Consider the following 11,739-nt stretch of genomic DNA (forward strand, 5'->3'; position numbering starts at 1 on the left):
TATGGAATTGTTTGTTCTCATTAGCACTAGAAGATGTTCTTAATGTAACCATTTTTACATGTGCATCCTTGTTTCACTGCTCTGGCATCTGTGCCCGCTTGGTGTGCCTCTGCTGAACTTTGACTTTATAAAAGTCCAGGGGCACTTGAGAAGAAATTAATTAAGGCATATATAGCGAACAGGCCTGTAGGAAAATTCTTCTTTGATAACCCCCATGTATTGGTAGCACCACGAGTCCACTTGTTGAAGCCCATAAGAGAGAGGTGTTTACAGGGCAAACATGCTAAAGAATCACAGGGTTCAGCCCTATCCTAAGATGTGCATTGTGCAATTAAATCAACCCAGTTCTAAATCAAGAGAAGTTTACCTTATTAAGAAAAATCAATTTCCTATATGCCACACACAGTGTAGTAAACCTTGGCTGTTATTCAGTAAGATTTCGACTTTTGCATGGCAAATGTTCTGATTGCAGAATTCTGCAAAAACACATGCAAGTTCAAATATTGTGGAAGTGGCAGACTAAGTACTTAAACATACAGTTTCATTGGCTTTCTGTCAAATAATGATTCTTTGGTTCCTGGATTTCCTGTAAATTCACAGGGAATCTAATGGCATTGTTAAAGGTCAGGAATGCATGCACTGCTGTACATGATGCAGAAAAGAAAGCTACTTTGGGGAACATTTAAAAAATAAGTAATGTTCTGCCTTCTGTTGTCAGATTTCCAGAACAGCTATGCATTCCTTCCTTACTGGAAGCTTTGCAGTTGCTTCCCATGCTGATCCAAAGACTTGTGCTCACCCAAGTAAGAAAGTACCTGAGTGCAAATCCAATTGTTGTTAGCAGGAACAGATTAACTTCGACAAATACATGTTCTTTACTGCACAAACCCTTTTGTGTGTTGGTCTTCGAACAATGAGTATTTCTAGGTTACCCAACTTATTTATTTATTCAGAATATTTATCAACTGCTTCATTAAAAAAACCCCAACTATAGCAGTGTACAACAAGATACAAATACGAAATCTTACACAGCAAAAAATACAAATAAAACAGATCTGGCAGAATTACACAGTGGCCAGCGACATGCTAGAAACGTCCGGGATAAATGGAAACGTTATAAGCAGAGGCTGAAAACACAGTTTGTTCGTGTCTCATTACAGGAGGAAAGAGTATTCTTCTTTTTAAAATATTGTTTTCCATAGAGTAGATGCTTCTTAAAGCAGAGAAAGCATACAGTTATTCACTTGTTACAAAGGATCCAGGCACATTACCTCCAGGGTTGTTTATTCATGAGATAATTTGTACCCTGCTTCATCCACCTAAAAGGAGCCTTCAAGAGCAGGTTAACAATAGTATTAAAATAAAAAAGCAAATATTAAAATGCAAGTATGAAACAACAGTGAATGAAAACACAGGTTCAGTCCCTGTACGGGACAGCTGCATATTGCTGCATTGCAGAGGGTTAGGCTAGATGATCCACAGGGGCCCTTCCAACTCCACAAATCGATGAAATCTCGCCAAATCTAGCAGCAGAACGACAAGTTAGTGCTTCTGTTGTGAAGATACTGAGATGATGATTGTGAAGATACTGGTATCACAGGCACCCATTGGATAATGCCTGTGACATAATAGAACTGTCCTATGTCCCCACTCCATTTTATGTTAACACTTAGTTGGCTTTTTAAAGAATAATTTAAATAGCTTATGTAATAGTACAATTGCTGTATCACAACTGCAGAAGCACTTGTGTAGCTCTTTACAACAGGGCACTAGCAAAGCTGCTTCTTTCCCACACTCTGTAAAACACTCCACCATTATTATTAGTTACCTGCACCTTTTCTTCACATTTCACGTTGGAAGCTTGAAACTGTGTACTTCCTCTATCCTGCATCAGTCACATCCCTCTGAGACATGCTGTACCAATTCTCCTTTCCTCTCTATCCTGCCCTCTGCCTATTTACAGTACACATGGGAATACAGTTTTGAGCTCCTAGAAGTGCACTGGCACAAATACAAGCACTAAAGGGAAACTGTGTTGGGTTTAGATAGCCAAAGGTTATGCAAATTAATATTGGCTAAAGCTGCTGGCATCTTTGAAGCTAGGAAGTTATCTCCGCCTACAAGGCATAACACCAGTCTGTGCTATACTGTCTTTTTCACACTTTATTTGCATTGCTTTGCCTGCTGGGAGCTTTGATGCAGTCACTTCGCCTTCACCAAAAGTCTTTAAATGGAGCTATAAATTGTTGCATTGCTGAGGTCTACATCAGTTCTGAGTACTACCTTGACACTGATTCTTCCATATGCAAGCAATAACTTGTGTTCCCTCTGGGTTGTTTGTTTTTCCCCATCCCATTCCCAAATATTTGGTGAATAGATGGGGAATTACAGAGAAATGCCATCTTTAAAATGTCCTTTTAAGAGCAGCTGTAAGTATAATATCAAAATATTAAAACCTTTCCTTATACCAACTTATACTCCAACCACTTAAAACAGTCTAAATAATATGCAGCAGAAGGATAGGATAAATATGGCATCTTTGTGCCTTCTTCCTAATACAGTGGTACTTCTGGATGCGAACGGGATCCGTTCCGGAGCCCTGTTTGCATCCTGAAGCGAACACAACCCGCATGCGCGTGACATCATTTTGACCGTCTGTGCATGCACAAGCAGCGAAACCCAGAAGTAACGCACTCCGGGTCGCTGCAGCGTGCAACCCGAAAATACTCACCCCAAAGCTACTTCAACCCGAGGTATGACTGTAGCAAGTTCACCTGGCATCTATACAAGAACAATAGTGGTTCTTGTTTTTATCCATAAGCTGCCTTGAGTCCCATCAGGGAAGAAGGCAGGGTATGAATAAACAAATAACTGTGTAATAAAGCCAATATTCCTATTCAGAGTTCTGTTTTGCCTCATCCCAGTGCTTCTAAAGTTCCCTCTAGGATCATCTCACCTAGAAAGTATAAGAATTTTATATTCCAAAGGTAAAGATAAAAGCAGTTTAAAATTTCACATCACAGATGCATAAACTATCCAGTTAAAAATCCCTGACTAAACAAAAATCTACTGCAAATGGCAACAGCCTTGAAATTAGCTTTAGATAGGATGGCATTGGCCTGGTTTATGGTGCCAGCAGCCTCGTTTCCCTCCCTCCCTCTCTCCCCATCTCCATGGCTAAAAAGGAAGAAAAGAAAATGTGCTGCCTTTTGATGTGTGGTGTCTGCATGACCAGTGCATGTGTGTGTGTTTGTGTGCGTGCATGCCTCCTTCCTTCAAATGTGAATTCTAGCAGCAAGTTTTTGTGTTTTTGTTTTTTTTGTTTGTATCTTTTTGTTAATAAGGTTGACTGCCTTCAGCCAGTGGCAAAAGAGGAGCCCCCTCCATCAGCCACCAAATTCCAGTCCATCGGGGTACAGGTAGAGGACGAGTGGCGGTAAGTGGAAGACGCAGGCTTTTTTGAAAAAAAACCTCGTCCAGCTGCAGTTTCCCATTTTATAGTTTAGTTCCCTCTTTCTTTTTTCCTGCCTCAAATCACTGAGCATTGATGGGTTGCAGAACCTCTCCCAGTAGTAGCATGTTGGCTTAGTAATGTAGGTGAATCATTGGAAACCTGGAATAAAAAAATAAAATAAAAATAGAACTGGAAATGTAATTATAGATGTGTGCCAGTCTTTTTGTTTGGATGGCCTATTGCAGTGAGCAGGCAACCTTATAATTTTGTCTGTCTGCATGTGTGCGTGTGTGTCTGTGTGCAGAGAGGAACGGGGCAAGGAAACGCAGCTCAGCTGCAGGTGCCCCGAACAGATGCAGATCGTTGTGTCTGTGTGCCAAGTAACGAATCGGCCCTCCTCAAGGGCTGCTTCCTCTGATTCTCTCTCTTTCCCTCCTTCTCTTTGTAGCAACAGCCACTCTCACAGCATGTCAGCCAAGCAGGATACAGATTCTGATTCACAAGAACCGAACAACTCTACCTGTAAATCACCTGAGAGAAGCCTTGCTGATTGCCCCCCATGCAACAACTCCAACAGCCTTGATGCCAGTACGAGGCAAACAGCCATGCCCTCCCAGATCAAGAGAAACCTCTCCTATGGAGATAGCAATGACCCAGCCCTAGAGCCTTCCTCTCTTCCTCCTCCGGACCCCTGGCTTGAAACATCCACCAACACTCCATCAGAACCAACACAGCCGGGAGCTTGCCGAAGGGACGGGTATTGGTTTCAGAAGCTGCTGCAGGCGGAGACTGAAAGGTTAGAAGGATGGTGTCGTCAGATGGACCAAGAGACCAAAGAGAATAATCTCTCTGAAGAAGGTTGGTATGGATAATAAACTGACTCTGGTGGTAAAGGAGATTTCAGTCTGAAATGATGAAATCTTTTCCTGGCACAGTGTTCATGAATGAGTGTGAGGCTGGGCCCAAATAGCAACTTACTGAAAGGAACACTTTGTATTTTTTTACTGGGGATCTTGTAGAGAAAGGAAGTGGAGAGCCTTGTTCAAATTATTTTTTTCTTCAATATTGTAGGGGCAGTAGCAGCAATCCGTAGTTTCTTCAGATGTGTTTTCCAAATTCATTGTTTTCAGTGCTACTATGGAGAGAATCTGCTATCTAATTTTCCTTGAGATCACGTTTAGCTATGTCACTCCATTCCATAGTCTGAGGAAATTAAAGTGTAAATGGAGCCTGAATGAGAGTGCTCTCTTGAGACCTTTAAATGTGGCTGCAGAGTGGGTAGACAGAGGACTTCAGCGTCATTTTTTTGGAACACATCAGGGATGTATTCAAAAACTCCACGTTTTTATGTGTGACTTAAAAAAAACAACTAAAACACTGCACCTGGTAAAACTGAAATGAAGTCAGTGTTGGGTGGAGATAGACTAGCAAATAGAAAGCTGTTGCTCACAAATCTGTGATGAGGGTAAATTGCGCTCAGAGATCTTGGGCTCTTTGATGGCGTTGTGTCCTCAAATGCTATGGAGGGGCCTTTGGGAGAATATTAAATAAGGCTTCTCGCTATCCCTGCTAGACTTCACTAGCACTGTATTACAAACAAAGAAACTGGCAGCAGTATGGCTGTCTGCCATTCCTGATGGTGGCTGCTGTACAGGGTATTGCTGTTGGCAGTAGAACAAGGGCTAACAAAACATGCCCTCACAAAGGAGCCATGAGTCATTTCTAATGGCTTGTCATTAATGGCTCCGAATGAAAAACACTTTGGTTACTGAAGGGAAAGGAAGATAAATCTGAAGGACAAAGGGAGCCACTCTCACCTCAAATATCCTTATATGTTCTGTTTTTCAAAGCACTTCCTCTTCTAAAATATACCTTTCTAATTCAGTCTTAGGCAAAGTCCTCAGTGCAGTGGGCAGTGCACAATTACTAATGTCACAGAAGTTCCAGCAATTCCGTGGCCTCTGTGACCAAAACTTGGTGAGTGTGGAAATCTCTGTAATTGCTATGAACTGTGTCTAAGCGGGAGGACTATTTGGTCACTTATCAGGCTTTTGCCTAGGAAGTAAAAAATGTGGCAGTGTGCCTACAGCACTCTTCTGCCAAGTACCTCAGTGCAGTTTTTTAACTCAGCCATGTTCCCATCCCAGAGAGACCCCTGGATGAGTTGTCTCTTCCCCAGTACCAATCCACATACAACCATAGTGTTAAATGGGATTTTAAAAAAAACAAAAACCTTAAAACCATATGGTAATGTAGATCAAGGAGGATATGTGAGGACATTGCTGTGATTGAGGCAGCCACAGATTTGACCAAGTAAACCAGGAGAAACAAATTATGTTAAATTGTACTTGAAAAGTATATGGATCTGTAGCAGGCAATTAAGAGTTTCCAATGTTGCAGTGCAGCGGGGGGAGAGAGAAGATAAGTTTCCGGCTTTAGTGCTATGTTGAATGCAGCCAGGAGATTCAGACGTTTCCACGTGAACTTAAAAACGACCTTCAAGTCTCAGCTTCAACATTAACTCTGAATTGCTGTGTAAGTGTACAGTAGAAGTTACAATGCTGTGGTTTTTCATTCACATTCTCTTTCTGTCAGAACCCCAATTCCAATCCCAGGCCCACAGCACAAGACCTTGCTGGTTTTTGGGATCTCTTACAATTGTCCATCGAAGACATCAGCATGAAATTTGATGAGCTGTACCACCTAAAGGCTAATGGCTGGCAGTTAACGGAGCCACCGGAGAAGAAGGTGAGCATGGAGCATTATAAAGAAACGGTGCTTAGCAGCACAAGTTCAGGTGGAGCATTTGAAAAGAAAAGAAAAGTGGCTTGGCAATGTAATGTCTCTGGTCTGTGCTAGGTAGCTTAATTTACAGCATAATCCTAAGAGGTTTCATGGAAGTTAAACCTGCTGCTCTAACCAATGGGATTTGCTTCCAGTAAATGTGCCTGATCAGTTTTTGTTTTATTTATTATTTGATTTTCAAAATTCACACACACACACTCACATATTGCACATGCTTCCAAGGCAGTTTAGAAGAAAAGAGACCAAATACAAAAAATAATAATGTTGCGTATATTGGGGTCCTCAGGCATCTTGCAAAATTTAGAGGTGGTTGTAGAAAGTTTTGATATATTCCCTGTTTGCTGTTAAAAACACAGACTGCAGGAGTCTGTGTTTTCCCCCTGACAAGGGGAAAAAATAGTAGAAAGTGTTTAGACCATTCTGAAATAGTATAAGAAAATTGGTGTAAAAATGCTAGATTAAAAGTCAGATCCTCCTGTCCAAATCTCCCTCCCCATGTTTCCCATCTCAGTTCTGACCTGTGCTCCTATAGGGTGCACAAGGCATAATTGTAGCACTAGTGAATGATGTAAATTGATGCTACTTTACTGCAAATAGTCTATTTAAGCCCCAACTGTATTTTCTCACAGTTGTGAGTCAAGGGAACCTTACTTTGTGAATTCCAGTGAATACTTTGTGAATACCAATACTGAATGCGTTCACATTACTTGCCACCTTTTAAAAAAAACAAAAAAACCCAAAGCCTATGTGCTGAATAACAGCCTAAATTTTTGGCGCAGAACTTTGATTGCAGACAAAACTGTTGAGGAAGAGAACAGATCTGCCTGCAGTTCCTTTTAACGTTTTGCTGTTCTTTTTTCCTGAAGGAAGAGAAGAAGCCGCCCCCTCCTGTGCCAAAGAAGCCAGCCAAACCTAAATCCCAGCTGAACCGGGACAAGGCCTCTGACTCGGTGGATAAACAGCGCCAGGAAGCCCGCAAGCGCCTCATGGCAGCCAAGCGCGCTGCCTCAGTCCGGCAGAACTCTGCCACCGAGAGCGCGGACAGCATTGAAATCTACGTTCCCGAGGCACAGACCCGTCTTTGAGCAAGGGGAAGAGGAAGAAAACACACTCTTTTTCATGCCATTAAAAAGGAAAAATAAGGTTCACTAAATTTAGTGCGATTTATTTGGTCTAGAGACACAGAGCCAATCGTACAAAGGGCTCCCAATTTGGCTATCTCTCTGTCTGTCTCTCTCTTCTTCTTTTTTTCCCCTCTCCAGCTTTAAGTAATGAAAATTTTGAAGGAGAATCCCTTCCTGGTTCTGTGGTTTGGGTTTTTCTCTCTCTATCCCACCCTGTTTCACACTGGCTGTGGTGTGGTGGAACAGACTCTTGGAAACACAGCCCTTCAGACTTGGAACTGCAACCTTTTTACTTGTTCTATCTAAGGAGAATTATTAGCTTGTTTACATGAAATGGACAAAAATTGAAACAAAGCCTTGGGCACTTGCCATGCTGCGCTTTTTTCTCCTCACTGTATTCTTTCTGTCTTCCCCTCCACAAAGTCTTTCTTTTCCCCCTCTCTGCTCTCGTTCTGCTCCTAGTTTTTCTCCTGTTCTATAGTTCTTAGCTCCCCTTTCTTTGTCATCCTTTTTCTGCATGGTGTCGTTTACTGTGTTAGAAGTAAAATCTTCCACAGAGCTCCAGAAGAAAACACCCTGTTCAGTGTGTGCTGTTGTTGCACTCTGCTAGCGAGCAGCCTTTTGATTTTATTATGTATTGTTTTCCCTTAGAGGTGGGTTTGGGAGTAGGTGGCCCGGGGTGGGGTGGGTGGCAGTGGGGCTTTGATTTAATTATGTAAAGCGAGGGTGAGATCTGTGGGATGTAAATGGAGTGGGATGTTAACACAGCCTGGAAGTAAAACAAGTGCAATAAGATAGTTGTTGTGGCCTGTGCACACTCCCTTGAATGGTGCTGCAACAGAAAGATTTCCCGCACAGGGTGCTCAGTCAGAAATACAGCATGGATTCATAGATTCCCCCCCACATTCTTCTGTTCTCTTTCCTACTATCCCTCCCCTGCAATTTTTATGTGTGTTTTTTTGTGTGTGCAAAGATCTGTGTATAAGAAAGCAGCTGCTACACAAGGGGAGGGATTTGTATCAAAGGGGTGTGTAATATTCTCCAGTGGAGGACAATGGCTTTTGTACAGAATATCAAAGAGGAGGTAGCTGATGGAGACTTGGCAGTTTGCCTGCCCACCTGTATGTATGTGTACATATGCACATATACACTTAGTAGGATCTGTATATTTAACTCGTACACACACACACGCACACACATGCGTACCCATTCACACATGCACGCATTCAGAGGGTGTCTTTAAAAAGCACCTCGGTGAGGGTGGGTGTATGTATAGCATATATTTTTACATGTACTATAGCTAGATGTGTGTAAAAGTGTGTGCAGAAATATATACCCTGCATATTTTCAGGTTCCTCTTGCCCATCCCACCCCTCTGTGTCCCATCTTATTTGGGGATGCTGTCATCAACCTTCAGTTTGACCCTCCTCTCTTTCTCCTCTCCCATTTTGGCCTCATTTTGTGGAGCCAGGAGTCAAATAGCCAATTCCAACTTTCTCCTCTGCCCACCACCTTGTGCCCCCTCCTCCTCCCCCCCCCCCCACAAAAAAGTGTGCATTTGTCTGAAAGCTGTGCACTACCATTGTGGAAGATGATAGAAGTTGTTCAGGTGGTCAAAACTCCAAAGGAATTTTATTCTGGTGCATTAGTAATTTAAGGAGGTGATGATAAAACGCTACAACTTAAATCATGTCAGTGAATGCTGTGTACAGTGTCTATGCATAGAGAGTGTTACAGATTTCTCCAGCTGCCCACATAATGTGCATTTTTGTAACCTGTGGAAGCTTGGCCATATAGACCGTGGCTTCAAATCAAGCTTGATTTATTCCCCTCTTTTCCCTTCCCCTACCTCAAATGTCTTTATAACAATGGTAGACAGTCCTTGACTGACTTTTGAAACAAATGGCTGACTTTCACAGTTCTTTGTATTAAAATTTGAAATGTGTTGAATGCTACTTGTTTTACTCACGTTTCCAAAGGCAGCAATCTTGGGAATTAGGCAGGTAATTGCTTGATGGACTCAGTTGCTGGTGAGTGTCTTTTAGCTTGGAGATTCCCGCTTGAAGTCAATGGGATTAAACGTTAAATCTATGTACATCCACCTTAATTGGTTTTTATGGACGGCAGCCTAAACGACCTTTCACTTCCCCTGCCTCAGTGCTGCTGCTTCTAATTATGTAGCAGCAAACAAATGTTTCCCCCCACATGTATACATAGAAGAGAACACGACTGATTCCCTGTTCTCTGGCATGTCTACCCACACAACCCATGTATTTACCACATTTGTCCTTTTTATATCTTAGGTGTATTCAAAAAGTGTTTTATGTGTACACCTAAAAAAGGTGTGTGAAGTGGCTTCAGTCTGTCGCAATAAGAATAGAAGTGGTACTGGATTCAAAAGACACTGTGAAGGAAGCTTGAGTCATGAACAGAGATCTCTCCGGAGGTCTTCAGCTTTGCTAACCATAGGTAGGAAATAGGTGTGGGCTTTCATCTAGTTGGTGGGGTGAAATCAAAGCAAAAGCAGTTGGCTGGTTTTACAAGTGACTGGATTTCAATAAACCTTCACCTCATTTTATAGCTCTGAGCATTCTTTCTTCTGTGTTTTTTTTTTTAAGTAGTGTAATTAGTAGTCACTGCTTCTTGAGCTGCAAGACAGCACCGAAAGATGGATATCACTTGCATGAAATGACATAGAAGCATAAAAATTATTGCAGTGGCTGGATCAATTGTCCTTTGCTTTGATAGACCTCCCACCTCTGCAGGAGACTTCTTCACCCAGTCTGAGGAAAGTGCTTTATGTACAAATTAGTTTTACCTAATAGAGTGACAAGGTAGCCAATGACCTACGTTTGGTAGTTCATTAATACTACCCTCTTCGTGACAGAAACCTTTGCATCCAGGGATGAAACAATTGTCTTTCCAGACACCCAGATCTCTACAGTATCTGCAGGGGACAGAAAGCAGGGGGCCCAGTAGGTGGGAGAGGGAGAAAAACAGCAACCTTGCTTCTGGAACACAAACTTCCAAACCTGTTAAATTTTATTTGTGCCTCTGTGCGCCATGAAAGTTAGCAGCTTGGTTAAATGGAGCTTTTAAGACTACTGCATGGGTGTAATGAAGATGCAGCCAGTGCCTGCCCTCAATCAGGTGAGGCCTGTTAAGTAGATTGCAAAATTCATTTGATTCAGCTTTCCTTATATTGGTCCAGTCTTCTCTTCCCGCACCATGCAAAGAAAGGAACAGGTTTGGTCCCAGTAACAAGGCTAGGAAGATTGTTGTGACATACTCATCCCTTGTAGCAATAGTTCTGGAGAAAGATTATGGGTCAGTGGGGAGTTTTCCCCCCAAGAAACAACCCAAAAAGAACCATCACTGAGATGCCCGTGTTTGGTGAAACTGCTCCAAAAATGCTTTTATAGTTCTGATTATCCAATAATTCTGAGGATGTAAAAACCAATGTCCATAGTGCTTTGATCGATAACATGATTTTGTTTTTCCAACTATGAAAGCAAAAAAGGTGACCCTCCCCCCACCCCAAAGTGATTTCACCTGCTTCCCTTAGTTTTATAGCCGGGGGGGGGGGGGGCGGAAACAGGAAGAAAGAATTGATTAGCCCCTTAGTGGCTAACTTTGTGGCAATATTTTTTAAACAAAAAACATTGTATCTAGACCCAGCGGCCCAACGTCTTGTAATGGGAACCTTGCTGCCATTGTAAACGACAGTAAAACAAAGAAAGGTGCCTCTTTTGTGCCCTTACGCCTCAGTCTCTTGCAGTTTGTGATCTTTACTCTCTGAACTCCATTCTAGAGCAGGCAACCAGATACAACAAGTAAAGTGGGGGTGGGGAAATCATGTTTCTAAAACAACCAAGGGTTTTAGTTAGATTAGGGAATGTTTTTTGTCACCCGTGAGGGCATGACCAAATCAATCATTAATAATAAAATAAAAATAAAAATAACCTTGGTCAGAGCATTTTATAAACTCATGTTTATTGACTTGCATGGTAATCTAACACAGCTGGGTGTTCTTTTTCTCCTTTTTTCCTATGGATATTGTAATACCAGAGTGTAAACTCAGTTTGGTTCTGCTTATTACCCACTTGAAACACAGGAAGCCAGGTAAGAAGTGCTGCTGCAATCTTCTCAAATGTAATTATATCTTTTTCCCTACTCTGACTTTGAGATCATTTTATTGGCTGAATGTAGCATTTCCAACTGTCTCAGAACACTCTCAGAAGAGCTGCTTAGTTCACAAAGGATGGCGACTTAGCTTGTTGCTCTTCTTCAAAGAGCGGTGATCTTTAAGATCAAATGTAAGAGGAATAGGAAGTAATGGGAGACCCTGAGTGATAG

At 42.0% G+C, this 11,739-nt stretch overlaps 1 protein-coding gene and 1 long non-coding RNA gene across 19 annotated transcripts in view; both read left to right on the forward strand.

Moving 5' to 3' along the window:
* Positions 1–11,359, forward strand: part of DLGAP4 (DLG associated protein 4) — a 330,445-nt gene extending 319,086 nt beyond the window's left edge. For 13 of the 18 annotated variants that reach the window (XM_083446808.1, XM_083446798.1, XM_083446809.1 and 10 more), the window contains 5 exons: positions 3,345–3,436; positions 3,903–4,312; positions 5,340–5,431; positions 6,050–6,202; positions 7,126–11,359. In XM_083446808.1, the coding sequence (XP_083302934.1) occupies positions 3,345–3,436; positions 3,903–4,312; positions 5,340–5,431; positions 6,050–6,202; positions 7,126–7,344 (966 nt within the window). In that variant the 3' untranslated portion in view covers positions 7,345–11,359. The remainder of the gene's footprint in view (positions 1–3,344; positions 3,437–3,902; positions 4,313–5,339; positions 5,432–6,049; positions 6,203–7,125) is intronic. The other 5 variants (XM_083446806.1, XM_083446804.1, XM_083446805.1 and 2 more) reach the window with 1 other exon arrangement.
* LOC310680435 lies at positions 6–2,979 on the forward strand. The gene is made up of 2 exons (XR_014512752.1): positions 6–2,563; positions 2,770–2,979. It is a non-coding gene; the product is annotated as an uncharacterized lncRNA (long non-coding RNA).
* Positions 11,360–11,739: the final 380 nt, after the last annotated feature.

Source organism: Podarcis tiliguerta (genome assembly GCF_965153285.1).
Source record: "Podarcis tiliguerta genome assembly, chromosome: 6".
Classification (NCBI taxonomy): domain Eukaryota; kingdom Metazoa; phylum Chordata; class Lepidosauria; order Squamata; family Lacertidae; genus Podarcis; species Podarcis tiliguerta.